The 23,972-nt window shown below is 40.3% G+C and overlaps 2 protein-coding genes across 4 annotated transcripts in view; both read right to left on the bottom strand.

Moving 5' to 3' along the window:
- Positions 1-147: 147 nt before the first annotated feature.
- On the bottom strand, positions 148-10,380 carry EEF1AKMT1 (EEF1A lysine methyltransferase 1). 3 transcript variants are annotated; one of them, XM_033052848.2, is made up of 5 exons: positions 10,336-10,380; positions 6,230-6,379; positions 5,250-5,332; positions 4,318-4,598; positions 148-2,617 (listed from the first exon to the last, which is right to left on the bottom strand). In XM_033052848.2, the coding sequence occupies exons 2-5, from the start codon at positions 6,374-6,376 to the stop codon at positions 2,490-2,492; spliced, it is 639 nt and encodes a 212-aa protein (XP_032908739.1). In that variant the 5' UTR covers positions 6,377-6,379; positions 10,336-10,380; the 3' UTR covers positions 148-2,489. The 3 variants fall into 3 exon arrangements, with proteins under 3 accessions (XP_032908739.1, XP_032908741.1, XP_032908742.1); XM_033052850.2 differs by lacking the exon at positions 10,336-10,380 and adding an exon at positions 7,462-10,111; XM_033052851.2 differs by lacking the exon at positions 10,336-10,380 and adding an exon at positions 6,825-7,445.
- Positions 10,381-13,862: 3,482 nt separating this feature from the next.
- The window catches only part of XPO4 (exportin 4), an 82,184-nt gene continuing 72,074 nt past the window's right edge, over positions 13,863-23,972 (bottom strand). The window contains exon 23 of the mRNA XM_033051949.2: positions 13,863-22,073. Within this exon, the coding sequence (XP_032907840.1) occupies positions 21,876-22,073 (198 nt within the window). The 3' untranslated portion in view covers positions 13,863-21,875. The remainder of the gene's footprint in view (positions 22,074-23,972) is intronic.

Below are 23,972 nucleotides of genomic sequence, written 5' to 3' on the forward strand. Positions count from 1 at the left end.
AACTGCCTGGAGTAGGTTATAGAGGCTGCAGCACAAACAACTGTGCAGGCATAAATGCCACTGGAAAAGCAGCATGTGCTGACACTTCGCCACAGTCTGTTCCAACAGAAAGTCCATCCACGAGACACCCCCAATAAAGTCAGTCACTACTTGACACTGGTATTTTTATTCACAATCTGTTACAGAAGAAAAGAAGGTTTTGCTGTCACATACTATTTCTTGAAGTTATCACGTTGGCACAAAATAAAAATTTACTACGGATTTTTGTGACCTGTACCCTTCTCAGGAACAGCTATCTCCTTGGAATCAAGTATGACAAAAATAGTTTATCTCCCATCACTGATGAAGGCTGTAAATGCTACTAGTCAAGCTCTGCTTGGGCAGCTGCCTGCACTCCCCAGGCTTTCGAGAGGGAAGATGGTGGACAATGGGCTGCTGTGTTGAGTGTGTCTGCACAGATTTTCATGTACCCTCAGTTCCATAACTGCATCTTCACAGTGCCCCTTTTCAAAGCTGTCTGACCCGTATGTGAGAAGCAGTAGTGATTTTCTTGGAAGTGAACTTCTTGGTAAAACTGAATGCATTTTTATCGTTTTAAGAAATATCTCTGATGAAGTTAGCAAAGTTGACTTTTAACTCTGCTATGGAGAGCCCAATAATTTACCAAAATTATTTGATTTGAACAGCACATTCTACTTTAGGTGGGTGGCAGGGGAATAGTATCATCCCTTCTGGCAATCATGAATGATGAATCTGTCCACTTGAAGCCTCTATGTAGTTAAAAACAGAGTTCCATGAGTTACTTCATTGTCTCCACCTGCTTGGTGTGCAAGACACTGAGGTAATAAACCAGTTTAAAGCACAGGTTAGTGCCAACAGCTATGCAGTTACCATTTTGGTCTGCTTTATGTCGAAACTGGCCACATAAAAGTGATGATGTAGCCTCCCAGAAAACAACAAAACCCAGCTGTATTTCACCTGTGGACAGTCACTTCCAGGGGAATTCTGGCTCAGCAGCAAGGACGGCATCTTGTTTGAAAGGTAAGACTATGGGCCCTGGGCTCACAGAGCAGAAAGGAGAGACTGCTGCCTGTTCTCCCTGTGAGCGCTTCCTCTGCTGCAATTCCCTCGATTTAATAACACCTGTGACCAGTCTGACAGAATCCAAGTGGTGTAAAAGAGCAAGGAAACTGTTACCATGGAACCCAGGAACACTACATGCAGGGAAGAAACCGCAGATACAAAATGTGGGGGAAAAGCCTTAGGAAGCAAACATATCTCTTGGAAAATGGAGAGGAGAGCTACAGTGGCTTGGGTGGTTATTTATGAACCACTGTTGTGCCCAGCTCAGATAGCACCATTCTCTGAGCACTGAGAGAGGATTATAATCCATCTATATTATTCCTGCTCAGCTGATATTCCATGAGATGGGAAAATCTGCATCCAAACAGCAGAAACGTGATATTATCACTGCCTTACAAGCTTAATTAGGTTTCTTCCCACCACAAAATAAATTTAGTACTTGATTTTACATGATTCATTTTGTAGATTCAGGATTTCTGTTAACCTTTATACAGTATGACAAAGGCAAGTGCTTGTGTTTTGTAGAGCGTTTTTAGAGATTTATAAAAGTGTTGAGTGCCTTGAAATTTGTGAACTAACTTCCACACAAAAATACTTCAGTAGTGTAGTTAGTCAAAAATTGGCTTTAAAATTCCCAGTTATCAAAAATCTCTACTTATGCAAAGCAAAGATTTTCTAATGTATCATCTATTTTGACTTAAATATAGTACAAACCTTGAATATAAAATCTAACATTTTTCTATATGAAACAGTGGAGTTTATCAATGTTATTCCTCAGTGGGCATGTAAGATTCAAAGATTTTTAAGATGCTTCTATTCTACTGTTGTTCTGCTGTCTGTGAAACAGGAGGAAAAGATAAAACCAGGCAACTGGAAAAAAAACCATAACCATTCTTTTAACTATAAACTTGACATATCCATAGATCCTCTTTAGTTTGATATTGAAATTATTATAAAGCATATACTATATTTAATCAGAGCCATTATGATTTAAGATTTAAGGGACATGTATGGGTCACATTACTACAGAAATATCAAGTTCTTTGGCAATGATGATTCTGATGCCTGCAAGGCAAACACCCACGTGTTGTTACAAGCTGAAATCACTTCAGAGAGGTCACTGATGTGTCCTTAAATGGTAAAAGCTACCAGTTAAAACGAAACTCTAACAGAGAAGTTCCCATTATCCAGCACCTGCATTGCTTGGTCTGCATTTACCTCATACAAACCACAGTAACTGCAAATGCCGACTCATTTAAAAGAGAGAGGCTACCACACCATGTTGATTCCAGCTATCCGAAAACAGTACTCGTAATATTTCAGCCCTGAGAAATGAGGCACAACTGATAAAAAAAGAAAGAAGCCTGACTAAAAAAGATATAGATTTGTAGATGATCTTAGGAGAATCAATCCAGCCCAGAAGCATAGTTCACGTAACATCGAAATTCATTGGCTAAATTTCGTGAGTGTTTTGGAATAAACTTGCACATCTTCACACCAAGATGCTTTGCTGCCTGTTCCTCCATGACTGCACCTGCAGCAAAAATAATTGGTATTCAATAAGAAAAAACAGTAACAGGATGTTTGAACTTTTTTAATAGCTCCTCCCAAATCCATACATAGAGAGCATAGGTTTTTTAAGGAAGGCAGGCTTAAAGCAGCTACACTGTCAGCCCTCCTTAATAACAGAATCTGTTGGGAAACTTAAAATAAATGTAGAAGAACGGAAGACATCCCAAGGAAATGAATGTCCGAGAAATTTCAGAAAAGTAAGTAGAGGGTATCAGTGCCCTTTCTACAGAAAGCAAACTTGAACTCAGTCTTTTTGCTACATTCCAAGGAAGTTAAATGGTAGGGAGTCATGGGAAATACAAACAGATTACATCTACTCTTTCACTTATATAAACCACAGTGTGATATTTGCAGCTCCACACTGAGAAATCACTGCTTTGAGCAGTAAACTAAAGGACCACCTATCCATTCTAGGGAAAAACTTCTGAGAGCTACCCTTGTGTGTGACTGCCAAGTGCACTTAAACCAAGGAGCAGGCCTTCTATGGCCACATTATTTAAATTTTTCTTTATTTCGCCTGCTTGGTTGCCTGCCCCCAAATTGTACATACAGAGGGGTTTTGTCCTTTACTTTTTGGAAAGGTTTCCCCGATGTCTTCAGATAAAAATGTTGTAATAACAATACAGTTTAAGAAAAGCCATGACTTAAGGTAGACACACATCACTTCTCAAACCAGCAAGTGCATCTTCCTAAAGAAGGACCCACAAGTACAGGTATCTAGTTATCTGGTTTCTGCTTTTACCACTGCTTTTTAATCCCTCCTGCTATGTTTCAGTGCCTAAGACATAAACAGTAACTTGTACCTATGTTTGTCATTCCAGATTTCAATCACTGCAATTATAGAAAGTGGTCCTTCTACAAGAAAAATTGTATTTCTGGAATTTTGCTGCATTATCTTGTAATTCTTTAAAAATTCAGTAAAATTTATAATGCCATAGGAAGAAAATACTGACTTGAACTATTAAAACCAACTTGCCTTCTGTTTAAAAGTACGGTTGAACTCAAGTACAGTAATTTCACGATTACAAGCCGCACTGATTATAAGCCACACTTCCGGGGTGTCAGCAACATTTCATTTTTCCTCCATAAATAAGCCACACCAGATTGTAAGCCACACTTTCGTTCGCAGCAAGGATCCGTGTGCAACTCTCACGAAGTTCCCAAATAGTAACAGAATCGCGGGATCACGGGGTTTACTGGCTCGGCCCTGCTCAGGAAGCAGCCCCGGCCCTGCTCGCCGCTGCCGCCGGGAGGAGGGAGAGGGGCGTCCCTGGCCAGTACCACCGGGAAGAAGGAGAACGGCGTGCCTGGCTGGTGCTGCCGCCGCACCCCCCAGGACCAGGCAGCGCTGTCACTGCACCGCTGCTGCCCCGCTGCCGCCCGGGGCTGGGTGGGTTCCACCTCGGCTGGGGGCTGCTGCTGGCTCGGACTTCTGGGTTGGGAAATTTCCAAAATTTGTTCATATATAAGCCGCTCCTGAATGTAAGCTGCACTTCCGGTTTAGGAGCAAAATTTTAGTCAAAATGGTGCAGCTTATAATCATGAAATTACTGTACTCAAATAAAAAAGCTTCAGATACATATTCCTTCTTAAATTGATGGTAATTCAGTGTTATTGAGTTGGTATTTGTCTTATGTAAATTTGTCATTACATTAGCTATACCTGTGCAAAGCAGAACCTTTCCTTTTGTTAGATATTTGATGGTCTCTGCAGTCTTTTGAAGACATTCCTCAGACAGATAGGGTGGATCTGCTATTACGATGTCAAAACTGTGTGGCAGCAGATTTTCAGGTAAGTCCAAAGGGTGGTTGTAATCGTAGAAGATAAATTCTTCTCCATACACAGAAAACCTTCTGTCATACTCCAGAATGCACGCAGAAAAATCTTCACCATCCTGTTCTTTCAGTTTCTGGTACACACTTGGTGCACTAACACATGCTATCCTGAAAAAACACACAATAACTTGAAATTGCATTTTTAAAAGGCAAATAACAGCAACAAAACTCTACAGTAGTTCTCAGAGAGGCTTTGAGAAAATATTTTAAACATTAGTCCCAAAAAAGTAAAGTATTCTTCCTTCATTCTAATAATTCATTACTTTAGTAACAAAGTCTTAAGTATGAAAGTCATCCCCTGTTCAACTCTATATTACATAAAGATCTTAAGCTTAAGTACAGAGAAAGTCTTTCTGTTTCAGAAAAGGAGTTATACTCAAAAACTGAAAAATTACTGTTTACAGAAGTAAGACAAAAACCAAGATTCTTCCATCTGTTCTACAGAAACATTATATAAAAACTAAGAAAATAATTACAAGTCAATAATATGCTCTGAAGCACTTAGTATTTCTCAAAAAATTAAAGATTCATATTAAACTTTTACAGGGCACAGCCTACAACACTCAGTGAAATGATAAACAGGAAGATCAGTACAAACTATTAACTAAATTACATCAGAGCAGCTCTGCCGTATCTCAGTAGAACAAAACTGAAGTACTATGAGTAATGAACTAAACTGCATGCTCTTGTCTACATAGCAGAAACAAAGTATTTGCAGAGAAGACAGGTTAAATGTGCAACACAATTATTAAAACCTACCTGCCACCCTTTCCAGCTGCCAGGACTGCTTCCTTAGCCAGGCACGATGCAGTTTCATCACTGTACCAGAACTGGCTCAGTTGCTGAGAAAGATAATGCACGATTACAAACAACATCAAATCTTCTGGCTGTGCTATGCAGAGTTATGTGTGCTGCTGAGTTGTAACTGAAGAAAACCACAATCCATAGCAACTTCTCAGTTCACAAACTGGAATGGTGACTGTTTTCCTGACAGTCCTTCTACTTCTGTAATCTAGTGATATGCAGCAGGTACCGTAAACCTGTGTTTCCAAAGCATGAACTGCAGTATCAGGAAAATCAAGTAATCCAAACCACTGACAAGATATTTCAAAGCCAATGTGCAGCTGCACATTACTTAAGTGCTCTTAAATTGAGTTACTCCAGCAGATGAGGAAAAAGGACCTTGAAGAGTGACAGCATAGGAAGGAAGAAAGAAAAGGATAAAAACACAAATGGATCAGAATGGATCAGAAAAAGGAAGATCAAAAAATCCCAACTCAGAGACAAATCAGAAATCAATCAGAAATCAGTCACAAATAAAAAGATATACAAAAAATACACATATACAAAACTAAAACACACAGAAAAAAAGATAGATGTGAAAGGAAAGATCACTGGTCTTGTTACACTGTGCTTGTTTCAGACTCAGGGGAGAGTCGTTACTACTATCAAATGCCAGGCTGGAGTTAAAATTTCCAGAAGGGACAGATGCTTCTGTTACCAGCTTTATTCCCTCTCCAGGTACTTTCAGTTTGCTCCCACCATGCACATGTGGAGCACACAGCTATTCCCAGATTTAATACTAAAGCAAATCCCCCTGCAGTGTTGCCATCCATTAAAAGAGGAACATCTTGAGTATTCCCCTCTTTAATTTCATTTCATTATTCAGTCACAAAAGAAACTCAGTCAGGGCTACTCCTCTATCTGTGTGTGCTTCACTGAAATTTATAGTTTCTTACCCAGTCTTCTTCTATTGAGCCAATGGAATATTGATTAAACCCTTGGGAGGTCTTCATGCCCTCTCTCTGCTGCTGTTCCAAATAGAACTCCTGGAGGGCAGCCAACGTATGGGATGAAAGCTGAGGAATGTCATCATCATCATCCATTTTCTTAGATGTCAACAAGAAAAAAGAAATTAATTAAATTAACCCTTTTCAATGGTGAATGGTTTTTTATAACAGTATAATCTTGTGAGGTAAAGCAAGTTCCACCAAGAATGCAGCTAACTAGGAAAACCTAACAAAGGAAAACTTATTCCCTCTACTTCAGCACTCTTAAATCAGTGAGAAGCCAATTGGAAAGAACAAGTTTTTACAGAGAATTCAGGAAGAGCAACAACACTGTTCCCTTTCTCTACAATATGGATTTGGCTTCTGTTCTTACAGGGAAGCTGACATTACAGTTCTTGGTTTCCTGTGGATCTGGAAAGTCCTATAGAAATGATTCCCTTCCTTCCTAGAAATAATGATAGCTATTGGTCATTCCTTCCCATGTTCAAAAGCCACACAATTTTGACTCCACATGAAGTAAACCAGTATTCTAGCTCAGCATCACCTGGTTTCAACTTCCATAAAAAGATTCCTCTAAATGCCACAAACCTAAAAGGAAAAAAAAAAAAAAAAAAAAGCAGTCAAGAAGCTCCAAAAAGACACAGTATGTACCAATGGAAAAGTACAGCCGTTTTCAGAAAGCTCCTGAAGCAGGCTCTGCCAGGCAGCATCCCTGAGCCCAGGCAGCACAGCAGCCTCTCCCAGGGAACGGTGCCACCTCGTGGAACAGAGGTGCTGGAGAGGACTCGGCACGTGAAAAGTACTGGGGAAAACTGAGAAAGATTCTTCTCTCATGAAACCCATTTTCCCTGCATCTAGCCTAAGAACCACCAGAGGAGCAATTCCTTTAACAGAGCCTGGAGACAGGAATAATCTGCATTATGCAGAAGTCACTGAGAATAGTGAGTGAACATTTTGAGTAATTTCAAATGAAGCTACTCATGGTTTTTCTTCTCCTCATTCCCTGCATTACAAGGAGAGCTCCAGAACTGGCTGTCTTCTCCCCTTCCACCCTTCCTTCTGCTCTAGCAGAGCTTTCAAGATGAAGTTTCCTAAAAGAGCTTCTTCCTGCTTGCTGGGAAAATGGTACCTTAGCCCAGCACTGTGAGACAACTCTGCCATTCCTCTGACACAGTACATACCTAAGGAAAGTTCTTGTTTGCAAAACTTGGCCTTTCCAGAGTATCATTTATTGACTTGCTGGCTGCTCAGGCCAGGCTGCCCAAACAGGGAATTGTTCACAGCCCAAAGACTCGCCTACGGCATCAGCCTCACACAAGAGAATTCTGGAGTCACGCTACCTGGTAAAATCAAAATCAGTATTTTCCCCTAGTTTTTCGTTGAACAAAACACAAATGCTTTAAGAATATTTACATTACTACATTATATAGTATTTAAATCATTTATGATAAAAATCACTGTATGTCCAGACAGGTAACACAGTTTTTAGCCACAATGCTCTAACAAGACACATCACTATGACCCATTTTAGGTCCTGTACAACAATTTATTTTTGTTAGGACATGGTAGAAATTTACAATCACTCCTTAACTCACAACATTATTTTTATTATTGAATGATACATACAGTAATCTGGTTTGCTATTACCCCCTAAGCAAGAACACATCTATGCTTTGACACTAAGGAATCGAAACAGGTGCAAAGTTCTGGTTTTTAAGTCAAAAGTTGAAATTTTTTGATTTTCTGTTCACTGAGCCCATACTGGCATTAGCAAGGACTAAATCCATGACTGTGAAATGAAATCTTCACAGATGAAGTTGGTGATGAAGAATTTGCCATTGTTTCAGAAGATAAAAAAGCATACTGCCCATAGACATCTTTTATCTATTAATGATTTTTAGGTTTTTTTATAACTTTCCTTTTGGCTTGTAAATTAAAGCCTTAGGAACCCAGAAGTAATTAACTGTGAAGTTTTGCAAGGAGAAGTAACTCAGGACATATGGTAGAAATATTACACACACCTTACAAATGCCTCCAAAATTCAATATATTTTCCTGAATGCACATACTGACTCAAGTTATTAGCATCAAGACATTCTCATGCTTAAGAACTACATCAGAAAACCCTTAAAGTGAGTTTATGTGTACAAGGGATAAAGTTCTACTGTTTGAAATCCCTTCATTATCCCTTCCAGAAAGTTCACTGCTCTCAAGTCCAGAAGAAACCCTGGGAGTTCTGTGGGAGGATGGGAAGAAGCACAGAAACCCACAGTGCCTCTGGCACTCAGGGAATCTTTACACTCTTAATTCCCAAGGCCCCTGAGGCTCCAGGTGACCAGTCCCTGCTTGGCCCAGACCACGGGTCCCTCCACATGCAGACCATGCTCTGTCCTCACACAGATGCACTCTGAAAACCACACAGAGGGAAATCAGGTCTCCAGGAACAGCTCAAGAATACTACATAAGGCTTAGAAAAGTAAGGCTCATGGTGAAATCAAAGCTCATTTAAAGGAAAACACCAGAAAAGGAGGTAAGCTTCCTCAGGTAGAGGGGAAGAGGAACAGGCAGGGCTGTGTTCATAGGGTAAAACGGCAAATTTGAATGCTACTGGTCCCTATAGGGCCAGATGCACCCAAAAACCAGGAAAAATGAGGTGAGGAATTACACCATGTGGCCTGCAGTGCAGCAGGTAGGATGAAGGGGGTGGAGGTGCCTGCAGACTCCTTAGTTCCTTCCCCTGGGCACAGCTCAATTTCTCTTATTGGCTGGTGCACTGTTCAGGCAGATGTCATCACTGCAGAGTGAACGCTCTCTAAAGAAAACGATAAATAAACTAAGAGAGATAAGAGCAGCATAGGAGACTCTGAGGTCTTGTCCACACAAGAACGTTGTATGTATTTAACAATAGTTTCTGGCGGTCATGTATGAAAAGTCTATTTTTATATAGCCAAATTCTAAAACAGAGGAAAAAAATACTCAATGTTAGAAGAAACACTATGGAAAAATTAAGAGTCCCCAGTACATTTATTTCACCTGTAGTTATGACCATGTGGAGAACCGGTGATAAGAAAACAATAGGAAAGATTGCTCAAAGGCCATGGAATAGAAATACAGGTGGAAAGCCATGCTGTTCATCACTGGGAAGGAGGAAGATGAAGACAGTGTTAGCCCTTTTGATCTTTTACCAAGAATATAAAAAACACATGTGCAACTTCATTAAAGATCTTATTCTAAGAGTAACCTTGACCAAAGACAGAGAGCACGAAATGGAGTTAAGTCTGGCTGGCTGTGTTTTTTCCAAGCTGCCCAGGACAGTCTCTGAGACAAGCAGCTCATCATCCATGGCGCTGGTAGCACACACCGAGGAAAGCTGGCCAGCGGTGCGCAGCCGTAATGGAAATCACCTGGAAGGGGCTGCAACCACTGCCTGGACGTAGAGAAATCCTGATCTGATAGACTGGAAAGCTACTAAATGTCTAGATTTGTGCCCCGATACCTCAAAAGCGAATTTCACAATGCGTCAAAGTGACACAGAAAGTTCATAAAAGAGAAGCTCTCAGAGGATTACCAAATACGCAGAAACTGCACTGGATTAGCAAACTAAAGTCGGGAGACCTGGTGGCTACTTTAAGCAGAAGGAAAATAAGATGTGTGCCAGCTGCATTCCCACCCTTTTCAGTAAGCACGGACGGGGCGCAGGCAGGCTCGGGACCGCCGGTCCTCCCTGTGCGCGGCTGACGGGACACGGACGGCTCCCGGAAAATGCCCTTCCCTGCCGAGCCCTCCCCCGTGCATCGCTTCGAGGGCACAGAACCCCCGGGGGGACACGGGGTGACCCCGGCCGGCCTAACCGCGTCTCGGCCGCGGGGCGCAGCGGGGTCGGCGGTGACGGGGCAATGATGGGGCGGTGAGGGAGGGGGTCAGGGAGGCGGTGAGGGGGGAATGAGGGGTCCATGAGGGCACTCTCTGGCCGGGGGCGCCGCCGCCCTCACGGCGGGCACGGGCGAGGGCCCCGGGCCGCGCTCCCGCCCCGCGCGCGCCTCTCGCGCCACTCACCGCCCGCCGGCTCCGACCGCGCACGCGCAGCTCGCCGCAGGCCCCGCCCCCGCCGCAGGCCCCGCCCCCCGCCGCGCCGCCGGAGGCCGTGCGCCCCCTGCTGGTCGCGGCGGGGAGGGCGGAGCCTGGCGGAGCTGCCGGCACCGGACGGGAGCGCTCTGGAATTCCGTGTGCGCTGGGATGTGTGACAGGTGGAGGAGTCTGAGCTGGGGGAGAGACAGCCACGGGCACCCGGCCTGTCAGACTGGGACAGCATGGGCAGCCCTCCAGTTCCGTGGCAAGTGTGCAGAAGCCGCGAGCTTCGGCCTTGCACTGCAGCCCAGCGCCCCAAACTGCTTTTCTACATCTGGGGCTCTGCTGTCCAGGCTTTCCATTTCTATTTAGCATTAGCAGGCTGGAACAAGCTCCCTTTCTTGCATACAAACAGAAGTCGAGCCGATTCATAGATGCTTTCAAAAGATAGCAAGTTTTAAAATACCTTCTTTGTTTAACTTGATAAAATCATATAATGGCTTTGGTTGGAAGGGACCTTAAAGACCATGTAGTTTCAACCCCACTTCCATGGGCAGGAACACCTTCCACTATCCCAGGCTGCTCCCAGCCCCATCAAACCTGGCTTTGAACACTTTCAGGGATGATCCACAGCTTCTCTGGGCAGCCTGTTGCAGTGCCTCACCACTGTCACAGTAAATAAGTTATTCCTAATATCTCATCTAAACCTTGCTTTCAATTTGATGCCATTCCTCCCCTTTGTCCCGTCACTATATACCCGTGTAAAGTTTCTCCTCATCGTTTTTGTAGGCTTCCTTCAGGTACTGGAAGACCACAATTAGGTCACCCCAAATCATCCTGGTGTCCCTCCCTGGGACTTGCTCCAAGAGGGTAATATCCTTATGCTAGGGACGCCAGAGCTGGAAGCAGTATCTCTCATTGCCCCAAGAAAAAAAGCTCACCCATTTTTCTCCTTCTTTTTTTATAAAGTCTGATGTTTGCAAAAATCACGTGCATAGTGTTGCCTTTATCATTCAATGACTCTCCTACAAACCAACTCATAGGAAGTTGCCCATCAAATTATTTAATCCAACAGAAGACTTTCCTCATGTTCTCCAGAGCAAGAAGTTGTATCAGCAGTGAGCTGAGTAAGAAGCTGCAGTTTTACCTACAACCTGCTCAGTCTTCATCTGCCACATTTCACTGCAGCTGAACAGAAAGTCACAGGGCAACACTGGGGATTAATGAACGGAGCAAAATTATTGCTTTGGAAGACAGAAATACTAAATAATGAAAAAATATTTTTGCAGCACAGCTTACATAAGCAGCAGAGAATCAGATTTTCTTGCCACCACATGATATAGGGATAGGCCAATTTTTCCTTCAGCTCTCCATATTTTTAATCTCCCTCATGTGGAAACAAGGCTTTTCCTGACAGTAGAGAACGACGGACATTTCATTTGGTTTTAAAGAGTTCTTTGCAGTCTGGATCTTGCATTCAGTGCATTACCCACTTTGTCTTTTAAAGTTCTTGCCAAAAAAAAGTCTTCATCCCATCACGGAAGACTGTCACTTATGGAGGGCATCCGTATCTATTCATGCTAGCACCACTGCTGTAATTTAAAACAACAAATCAACAGCTTTTCCCTGCAAAGTGGAAAATGACAATTGTCTTCATATTGATACCTGCATAGCATTACTGAGTGCAGCAAGAAATGTGGTTTAGCTACTACAGTGAAGTGACACTTGAGTAATTTTCCTATTTCATGCATGTTTGTAAGGCATTTTACATGAAAAACGTTCTGCACAGGGCTGATAATGAAAGTAGAAATGAGACTGGGATGACACATACTCTCAGTCCACATTTCCCAGAGCACCAGACTGCCCCCCTTGGCAAGCAATTCCTCCTCACCAGAAAGATTAGACAGATCACATAAGGGCACATGGCTGTGTGGGAGCTTGGGGGTGGGCAGGGTGACATTATTTAGGTTATGATATCAGATACTACTTGGCAGCAAACACAGCTCAAGGCCTTGCTTGAATCCTGTTACAAGTCAGTTCTAGAAGCAAAGCTCCAAAGGAGCTCAAGTGACCCTGTAGGAAGGGAAAAAAACAGGTTATCTCTTGCTGCAATTTCTTTGGGATGCAAGGACAAATGAATCATGAACAGAGGAATACCTGTAAAGTGCACCCTGAAAGAAATTGATTTATTAGTGGATTTTATTGTTCCCTAGTATGTTTTTCAGACAGGTATTTCCAGTTAAATTATCTCCCCTGTCTTCTCACTGACAGACCCATAACACACAGCAGAGATACTGGTGTCCTGATGACATGATCACTGCCTCTTCACTAATGCATTTGCTAGATAAGAAAGTGTTTAAAAACACAGTTCTACCCTGGAAAGCAATAGCAACTTGTTACTCACAGGGCCTTTTTGTTTTGGGGTTTGAGTTTTTATTTTTACTCCTTTGTATTTTTTCTCTTCTAATGAAGTTCTAGTTTTGTTCTCACTGTTGCAAAAGCCATAGCCATACGAAAAAGTATAATCAGCTTTAATTAATATAAAAATATATTATCAAATTCTAATTGTAGAATCTTTCCCGTTGCCATTAAGTCTAAAAATTTTATATTATTTTTTTTCCAAAAAACCCAAACAAACAGCCTAAACAAACATGTTTAGGGCTGGCAAACAAACTGCACATTGATTTGGAACACAGCAAAGCATACAAAGGATTACTTCTAGTTAATGACAATATAATTCTGCTTCTGATGATGGAAAATAATGAAGTGGAAATATTCTACTTGGAAAACAACCTGCAACATCTCCTCTTTGTAAGCAAAGCTTGCTGCACTTTTACTTTCACTCCCAAGCTGTTCCCTCTACAAATGGAGAATCAAATGTGTGTTGGAGCCCCATGGAGTACCTATGTGGGTCAGGTGCACCACAGTTTCCCAAGATCCTGTGGCACAATGGGAGGACAGACTGTCAGTCAATCTCCTAAAAGCTTACAGTCACTCCATTAACTCAAGCACAGAAGTAATCTTTCATCTTTAAGTAGTTCATGGAATCCCAACTCTTTCTGTATGGAGACAAAAATCTTAAAAACATGACAGTGATACAGGATCACCACGACTTCTTTCTATTTTGCCAAGCTTTGTGCATCCCCTGGAAGTGATTCAGGATCCACAGAGGGCTACAGCTTTCAGACAGAAAAATGCTCTACATAAGTGACCACGAGTCACTTAATACCACCTAGTGGTATTGATGTTTTCAACTGACTTTACAAGTATTTGAAAAAAAACCAAAGCCACCCAAGCCTTCAACAGAATTGCCAGTATCTATACCAATATCTATCTATTTTCACATCCCCATAGATTTGACCATGGCTTCTGACTTACACAGTTCTTTCAAAAAATGCCCTGAGATAAACTGTAACATCCAACCTTCGTGGCATTTTCTAGCCCCAAAGCATTGCCATGGTTGTTTTTGCTTCTTTCCCCCAAAAGATGTAATCACTCTGCCATCACAAGAAGCAGGAAGGAAAATATATAAAATATATTTAGCAAAACCAGTAAAATTAAAGTGGAACAGAAAATGCAGTCAAGTAGCAAACATGTACAGCAGCAGATTTTACAGTTTTTCCTACACATACCTCTGCACTTATTTCACACACACTCTTTAAGGAGAAGGAAGAAAATAGAAATCAGATAGTGTTACGAAAGAAAACATTTCTTTTCCTGAACAGTAAATGGGGTTTATTACTGCTTTCTGCTTTTGAAACTCCATTTCAGACTATATATATACACCTCTAAGAAAAATAAGAGAAGGACACCCTTTTCTCTGTCCCTAAAGCAAAATTACACTGTCCTCCTTTTACAGACTATACTGGTATCTTAAATAGTTACACTTGCAGGATCTAGACATTATCTGGCCATCTTAAGGGATGCAGGTAACAAACATTTTAACCAAGATACAAAACAGGTATCCAATTTTTCCAGCTTTCCTGAGGCTGAGTGAATTGTCTAAATACATGTGCGCTTATCAAAATCCATGTTACAGTACATTTTAACAGTAGTTTGTTAAGAAATCATGAAAGTGCATAACAGCCTAAAAGCAGGCAAAAAGTACTTCAGAAGAACAGTCTTTCCTTAAAGTGGCAGAAGAATATAAGCCTTCCCCAAAGTAGTGTTGTTCTTGTGTGAGGACATCAGTGATCTTCCTAGAGATTCCACAGTGTGGTGGTGGGCTTTTGGTTTTGGGTTTTTGCTTTTTTTTTTTGTGAGTTACAACAATCATTTCAATGAACAAAAGACCATTAGTAGTATTGGTGCAGTTCCAAAACTAAAGCAAATGTCCTGACAGCTTATTAAACCAAGTTACCAGTGAGGCTTTCAAACCAATACTTGTGTTGGAGTCTAGCAATCACTTTCATTCAGGGAACACCAAACACAGAATGGGAAGCAGTTTGAATACGCCACAAACCTAAACTGCAGCATCCAAACCAGTAAGTTAAAGCAAATCAATCATATTTGTCTTTACAACCATTAACAGTAGGCCAGACAGAGAGAGGAAGAAAAAGGGAAGCACATCACACCCACAGCTTCACATTACTCTAACTTGTAAAGGCAACAGCGTGTCAGGAAAATCAAATCTGATACCATCTAATAGATGTTAAAGTGAAAACAGCTGTTCCATGAGATTCAAATATAGACAGCAAAAAAACTAGTAATGAATTATGTATCCGTCACAGTGGGTAGTTTCTTTGTTCTCTTTGGATACATTGATTTGTCTGGAATGTTTTCCAAAATAAAGAGGAATTTATTATTTAATTAACAAAACTTACACTGATAGTATCACATCTCATTTCAGAATTCCAGAACTGTATACTCTGTCTTTCCCCCAACAAAGTTGTTGGTAAAATGGCAGGCTTTTACTAATCCCTTTCAAGATGTCATGGGTTAAATGTTACGGAATAAAAATTGTATCTTGTAGTTTGATCTATTTTTCTTTTTCCAGATAAGATAGCAAAGCTATCACTTTCTTCTCCTCTTCCTTCCCTCTTCCAGTTCAGGTAAAACCTGCTCCTTGGTTGGCTGTCCAGACAAATAACACATGGAGGGTTGTGCTTTCCTACTTTTCTGCTTGTAAGACATGGCAAATCACTGAAGGATAAAATCCACCACCAACTCCCCCACTCACAACTGAAGCCAATATAAGTTTCAAAAAGGCAAAATTGATGGGGTTTGTGTATACTTAGACAAACAAGTGTGAATAAAGGCTTTGTACCCAAATCGTTCAAGTTTATTCCAGAACTCATATTTAAGGTAAAGCAGAATAGTTCCATTTTCTACATGAAAGGCTCTTGGATACGCTGCTGTTAGTCTTACCAATTGCTTTCAGAAATTTCCTCACAATTACCTTAATGTTTCTGTCCTTCCCCAAAATATTCACTGAACTAAACCATGCTAATATAAATATATAACTGCATAATCTTACTTTTGAAACCAGTAAAATTCTAGTGATACATACAGCCAAGATATATAGCAAGCTGTCACCACCATAGTTGATGCATAGTTTTACTTTCAGGATTTGTGAAGCTTTTTTTCTTCCTTTTCTAAATTATGTGAGTGCATGGAAGTAAGAGGGGAACAGCAGAAAATAGTTGTAGTTTATTTAAATGTAATTGTATTATGGCACATTAGGAACTGCTGCCTGTAACTGAACTTTCCTGATATCCATGGAGTAACACCCTGTTAGATGTTCCTTAGAGAACACAGGAACAGATTATGAGCTTGGATAACACTTCTGTGCCAGATATCATCATAAGAACTGTTTAGATTAAATTCAAACGCACACAAATGAAAGACCCAGAAATCAGTATTCCTTTTGAGTAGACAAATGCCACCAATAATAGTGACCTGGAATGTCACTCTTAAAACTTCTTTTGGAAGAAGGGGGAAAAGATTAATCTGATTATATACTCACAGTCCTTTCTGGTAATTGCAGTCTAGTGTGAGATACTGCTGTTGCAACCCTAATCACATTTTTTTCTGTACACGGACAAACTCATGCCTTAAGTGCTGACTTAAACTCAAGTTACTCCACCAACTTTTAACCTAATTACTGTGCAGCCACTGTAGCCAAAGAGCAAAATGTGTAGCCTAAGGTTTCATAATGTCGCTATTTATGTTTCCACTCTAAGGACATATAACAGGGATCCAACACAGGTGAGATTTTAGAAAAATATTAAACAATACACACAAATGACACATGGCCAAAACAAAATAAAAAAATTCTTTAGTGGAAAAACAATTTTATCCTCTTCCTGCTTATGGATCTTAAAATACACAAAGTGATCATTTCAAAATTGAAAATTCAGTCATGATAAGGCTTGATTACACAGCCATTTCCCATATCTTATTGCAATAAACTGTGAAATACTTCTTTGCAACTTCATATCTTCAACTGTACAAATAAAACAATACTTAAAATCAACTAGCACTTCAATCCCTGTGCTTTTAATATATAAACTCAACACAGTATTGAATGACACATTTAAAATATTTACACAATTGACCAACAGCAGTACTAGCATTTATTGCCTTAAAACTGCATGTTTACTGCATGGAGGTTTCTTATTTTGCACAAAGAGAACAAATAATATAAGTTTGGGGTTTTTTTTCCTAATTAAGAACTCCAGAATGGTTTAATGGGAGATTGAAATGTGTGGCAAATGGTATTAGAGAGGTTTTTATCAATTTCAAGTATTAAGCTGTAACAGATTGGAAAATTACATGGGTAGTAATATCTTCCTCCTGAGTTTGGAAGGGCTTTCCAAATCTGCTTAAGAACAGCTTAAAAGGACAGGAAAAGCAGGATAGGGAATGGGAAGAAATGAAAAAGCAGAATCAATTTCCATTCACTGAAGAGAAAGCCAGAGGTATCTTACTTCTCTGTTTCTAGGGCCCCAAGAAATCTCATACTGAAAAAAGTTTTAGAAGATAGCTGAGAGTTTGAGGCTCTAGAGCAAAACACACTTCATGATTTACTTCATGATCAGTGCTAGAAAACATTAATCTAATTTACTGGAAACAGAGCACAATCTACTCAAATGCAAATTTATGGGGAGCAGGGCTGGCTCTTTAAATCTTAACTGTTATCATTAGGCTTTGGTTGTACTTAGTGACTGGAACAGACATGGGAGAAATGAGTGGTGTTTGTTTCTTACAGAAAAATGTAAGAAAACCCAAAAGTAAACCAAACAAAAAACCCTACCACCACAAGCAGCACTTGTCACAAGCAGAGGCACCAAAGCCTGAATAACCTGTATCTGTCCTCTCCTTTTGTAGATCAGAACTGAGGCACACTGGTGGGGAATCTCACCTTATTTAAGAAGAAGCCACCATTTCAATTGGTTGTAATTGAAATAATGACAATTTACAGCAAGCATTACTGTACTGCAGTAGATCAGTCCTCAGAATACTGCACCACTGCTGCCTCTACTGGGCTTTACAATTATGAAAATCTTCTGTTTTAATTACAGTAAACCTTACACCTCACAAAACTAAAATTAAAGTATATAATATTTACATAGCATCTGAGATCCTCAATGCATTTTATAGGCATAAGCTAATCCTCACAACATCCCTGTGAGGTAGGTAGGTGTTAATGCTATTTTAACAACAACACAGTTCTAGTGACTTGCCAATGGCCACAGAGGATCCTGTGGAAAAACACTACAAAATTAGAGGAACCTGGCTCCTACTCCTGCGCTTATATTCATCAAGCTGCTTCCATAAAAAAAAACCCCACCCCTTCTTATGTAATTACTTAACCAAACTCAAAATTACTTGAAGTGTTTAACAAGCAAAATGCTGAAAATTTGTGTTTTTAAATAGCTTTACAGATCACAAATTAGAACTTGCTTTCCCTTTTAAAGAACTAGATTTTAAATGGACAACTGACTGCTCTGAGCAAGCGTATTTTCTAGAAGTACATGGCTTAGATATAAAGGGATTTGCCCAGGTAAACACTGGGGCTTCAGTGAGTTCTGCTCACTATGAAAGTGATTACTCCAATTCCGACCCCTCTCATTCAACTAGTAGGATTTGGACAGTCTGTGAAAACAAGTTTCTCATTCCTGAGGAAAAAAGGTGAGCCCTTTACCATTAAATAGTGAAACACAAACCTCTAGGCAAAAAGTAGTAGATTCTGGCAGTAAATTCAGTGAGGCTAATTAAGGCATAAATGCACATGCAAGTGGAAGTTTCATGCATCCAGTCCACTTCTCCCTGTCCCTATCTGTGCTTTCAACAAGGTCTTGAATTTTATGATCAAACTCAAAGGCCATGCTTGTCAGTGTTGAAAACTATAGGTTGAAGAAAATTATTATGCCAGCATTAGAACTATTACAATGGGGAAGGAGCTAGCAAAATGGAAAAGAAGCTAGTCTCAGAATGAAAACACTGGTCCAATAATCTGTTTCAGCAGGAAAAGTCTAGACAAATATATTTGTTACAATTATATAATGCAGCATTTATAACTCTGTTAGAATTGCCTTTTTTCTTCCTTCAAAAAACAGGTGCATTTTTAGAACCATTATTCACTTTCCACAGTGAATGGAAAATCAATGCAATGATGCTATAAAACTTTCAGAACACTTATGTGGAGTCAGCTCTCAGTGTTCACTACAAACAGAGTCTTTCCTGTGGACCTCAGTGTGTTTTCACATCCCGATGTACAGCAACTGGATGTGTAGAAGATTACAGAAGATTCTTTTTTCCCATATTTTTTGGTAGGGATACAGAAGTCAAATAGCTCAGGTAGAAGCAGTCACCAAGCCAGCAGCAGTATGAATGAAAAGGACTTATTTCCATACGCCTTTGCAACCATTTCACAGAGACATCTTAGCATTGCTCTAAAAGAAACATAAAATGGCATGGAAGGATCCCTGTTGAATACATGAGAATGAAAGGAAAATGAAAAAAAACCCAGGATAGTATATCATCAATCAGGAAATTACAAAACACCCCAAATCCTTACTAGGACAGTTTTCCTTTAACATATAATATTTTTCAATGAAGGGCAAAGGAAATTTTTAAACCACCTTTAAAACTAGTCTTCAAAAGTGGGTGTTCATACTTTAGCTAAAGTCTTGATACTTGAAAATGCTGTGTCTCTGCTTGTTACAGCACAATGGGCCTAACAAGAAAAATAATGAGTATGCACATTACTTTGCCCAAAATACAAATTAAGTTTGTGCTCCTGTTCATCACAATATGCAAGAAGACTTCAAAACTTTAACGTTAATAAATATTTTTAAATAGTGAGCCAGCTTTAGGATTAATAAAACAATAGTAACAGAACTAGTTATAAAAGAAAGGATGACTGAGTGTATCAGTTACTCAGTCAGACCCAAAACATGGAATATTTGCTATGATCTCTTTGAAGACTTCAGTCTAGATACCTGACATTAAGCACATCATAACAAACCAGCAGCTCCCATTGCTGCTGATGTTCCCAGGCTTCATGGCCCTTCATTTGAAAAAAATGAAGTTTCAGAACATCTGCCCCATTCAATGTACAAACTCAGAAAAACTCCAGAAGCAGTTTCAAAAACAGTAAACCCCAATTTAAAAATAAAAGCTCATCCATCATAACAGTTTGAAACAGAATGATCTGCCAGGATCATTGTATTTTGTGCAAGTGCACAGTCAAGAAATCCTTTAAAGAAAAGCACTAGAGTTTCAAGAAAAAATTGAGAGCAATACCCCTGTTCTAAAATACTATGCAAGTTATCTTAGAAATAAAATAGTATCTGGGAAGGTACACTATTATCTAAGATGTTTTATGGTCACTTTGTAATGTGTAAATCTGCCCTTGCCCAGTTTTCACATTAATTAAAAGAGAAAAGTATAATAGATGGCATTTTTGGCCTTGTGGATCCATGCTTGAGACACTAACAGATTTAACTTAAAAAAAAAAAAAAGAAAAAAAGGGGGAAAAAAAAGCCTTAGATCACTTATAGCATAGTATTAGAGATTTGTGTCTGTTGTGAGATTCTGGCTATTGTGACTAATTTTGAGATGAATAGCTGAAGAATGGCACAGAATTGCAAACACGAAGCTATACGTTGTCATATAAAGGTGTATACCAGACTTTTTATATAAACTGTAAAAACACATGAGAAATATTTAACAGCATAATCTAGCAGAGATTATAAACAGAAAGGCCCACTTCTGCCTCTGTGTATTTCCACAAAAATAATTTTACTAGACATGCAGCATTTGTGTTTGCTTCAGTTTCCTGTGACAGGAGACAAAGCAGGCCTTGCTTTCATATTCATGTGCTGCTCTTCCTTGTTGGTTCTATATACTCAGGGCACTTCTGCTATGATAATAGCTAAAGCACTGATATAGAAAACCAAGCCAGAGCAGCTGGGAGAGCTCTGCAGAAGTGGGACTAGATTTAGCAAAAACAAAAATCTCCTACAGCACAGATTTCCCAATTACACTTCCCCACTGGAGTCAGACATGCTTGAGTAAAAGGGTTTGATGCCCCTGTGCTAGCATAATTGTTTTAGCTAATGCCCCAACTTTACAAAGTTTGCCAGTAATTCACACCTTTTGGGTTGTTATTGCTTAAGCAAACAGTTCAGTGTAGAAATACAATGCAGTTGCGTGCAACCCAGGTGAGAATCAAAACAGATACTGAAAGTAAAACTACACATGAACCTCGCATTAGACACTCGTTCCAAAACAACACATCAACATGAATGGCTGCAACAGGTACACAGCAGCTCAGTGCCAACATCCTAAACCAACTCTCAAGAGTCAAATCTTGCCTTAAATTTCTTACCTAAAGTATATGAGCTTTTTTTTTTCTTTTAAATTAAGGCAATGAAATGGCTACAGTTCCTAAAGTTCATTTTAGGGGAACAAAAATATACACCTTTTTTTGTCTCTGAACTTTAGGCAGCAGAAAGTAATGTAAAAACCTGCATTGCATTAAACCTGCAATGTCAGGTTGATGTAGAAAAACAGAACTAAACACAAGTTAAAATACCATTTGGTTTTTCTTCCTCATTGGAACACAAACTCAAACTTTAAGAGAGGAAAAATAAAGCTTAAAATCAGCTAAACTGTTTAGAACTTTATATGTATCTGCATCACACTCTAACATGATTTTGGGTAGAAAAGAATCTGCATGTTTATATGACCACTCATTTTAAACCAGTATGGGGGAAAGGCACTGCATTTATTTCATTGTGCCCATATCTGTTTGCGCATAAATGGAAAAAAATTATTTCAGACTTTCTGTTCATTCTCTTTCACACCCAAGTATGACAGATTGAAGTTAACACATAATAGCAGAAGCTGATTCAAAGTTGACCTCTCCTATTCCACGGTGTTATGTTCAAACTTCCAGGCTCTCTAGAATCTGAGATGGCTGCAAAGAACCCAGAGACAGGTACAAGATTTAGTCAGCATTCAGCATTTCTCAGTGCATTTTGCAGAAAGGGTCTAAATTAGGCATAGAGTTTTGTTGTTTATTTTACACAGAGAAGTCCACCAACATTTGCCATAAATTCTTCTAAACTCTTTAAGAAGGCCATCTTCTGCTTACGGTCCAGTGTAGGAGGAGTGCTGCTTGCAGTAAGCTTGTTGAAGGCATCTGCTAGCCTCTGGTAAATTACTGGATCTTGTTGAGTTGATAGCAATGTTTCAACTAACTCTGAATATTCAGCCTGTAAAACAAACAAAAAAAGAGAGATACAATATATACAACTTCTCTCATCATGACAAGATCCAGAATAAAGGCTGTGACAGAAAACCATCAGTACCTCTTCACTGTCCTCAAAGCCTTTCACCTACCTCTAAGCCAGTTAAAATCCTTCATCCAGGCTGGGTATTTTAGTAAGGCTAAATAAATCTTCAAAGCAAGGCACAATGCTTTGCAGTGCAGAGTAATATGACAATTTTAAGGCTAAGGGCCTTCTGGCTCCTCCTTAGCATAGGTGCATCCTGCAAACTGGACTGTTTTTTCTTGATGCTTGTCCCATATTCTATACCAATCATCTCCTTCCATAGGTTCTCCATTTTCTAGGGTTCCTTCCCTGGGACAAAGAGCTTACATTCATTTCTAAGAGCTTCCTACTTACTCTCATGCTTATTTAGACAGAAGTAAAACACAGAAACATGTTAGACATGACTAGAAGGACACTGCCAAGGGGCACACACCTAAAGCAAGTCCAAAGGGACTGAGCTCTAGGAGCACAGATGAAGGACAGGAGCCAGAATGGCAGTTCCCTCCATTCTACCCCTGAGGGCTTGGGTGAGGGTAGACACAAGAATTTGTCACCTGTGGGTGGTATCACAGGGTCCTTTCCTCTTACATGTTCATGAGTCCCTCTTCGAGGAATAAGGGCTGCTAACAACAGGGAGGATCCATAGGACAAAGTGGCTTAGCATTGTCTTCGCCAAAGGCTTGCCAACCCAGTAGGAAGGGCTTTAAAGAGCATGTTGAGGGATGGTAGTAACAACTTGTAGATAAGTAAAGAGACAGAGACCAAGAGTATTAAGAACACAAAGAAGTGTGATGGGTTTAAAAGTGCTCCTCAGAAAGGATGGAAAGGAGGCCAAGCTGAAATGCCTGTGTAGAAGTGTGCTCAACTTCAGAAACAGAAGGAGCTAGAGCTCCACATGCAGGTCCAGAGCTGCAACATTACTGCAGGCACTGATATGTGGTGGGAACAGATGGCATGACTGGAGTGCTCCAAGGGACAGGTGGAAGCTTGTTAGAGCTCTTCAGGGTGGAAGACGACAGAAGATTGACACTTCTGTGAAAAGGCAGCTCAAATTAAAGATGGTTTTCTAAGACTGGGCAGCAATCTAGTTGAGTGTTTATGGACCATGGTCACAGGAGAAGCAGTGAAGATGACGTATCTTTTGGGGTGAGATCTTGTTACAAATCCCCAGAACAGGGCTTTTAGTCATCTTAAAGCAACTTGAGAAAGTTTCCAGATCAGACTTGCAAGAGATTATCTCCCTAACATTTGCTCACATACCAGATGGGCTACCCAGGGGTGTGACTTTGCATCTCCTATTTATGACTAGTAAGACCTGGTCAGGGATGTGGTAATTAATGCCAGCCTTTCAGTTATCATTAAATAGGGGAGATAAGGATTCCCAGGAAAGCAAGGAAAGAGGGCAGCCAAGTACAGAACCCGGACATCATGAGAGCGGACATCACCTTCTTCATGACTGGTGGGTAGGATCCTGTGGGAGTGAGCTCTGAAGACAAAAAGAGCTCAAGAGAGCTCTTAAAGACAGATCTTTAAGAACAACCTCTTCCAAGCACAAGAATGGTCTGTCCAGATACAGAGGAAAACAATTAGGACACTGATTCAGCTAAGCAGGGACTTAATGACTGAACTCCAGCACAAGGGCAACACATGCAGGAAATAGAAGCAGGAACAGCTAGAAAGGAAGAAAGCAGAAAAATCACCTAGACAAGAACAATTACAGAAAAATGAAGTTCAGCTAAAGCTGAATTTAGCAAAGTACAAAGACAAAAGCAGCTTCTACCATTACTTTAAAAGAAGGAACAGGGAAAATACGGGTTTTACTGCTGAATGGAACAGATA

This window comes from Catharus ustulatus, chromosome 2 (genome assembly GCF_009819885.2).
Source record: "Catharus ustulatus isolate bCatUst1 chromosome 2, bCatUst1.pri.v2, whole genome shotgun sequence".
Classification (NCBI taxonomy): domain Eukaryota; kingdom Metazoa; phylum Chordata; class Aves; order Passeriformes; family Turdidae; genus Catharus; species Catharus ustulatus.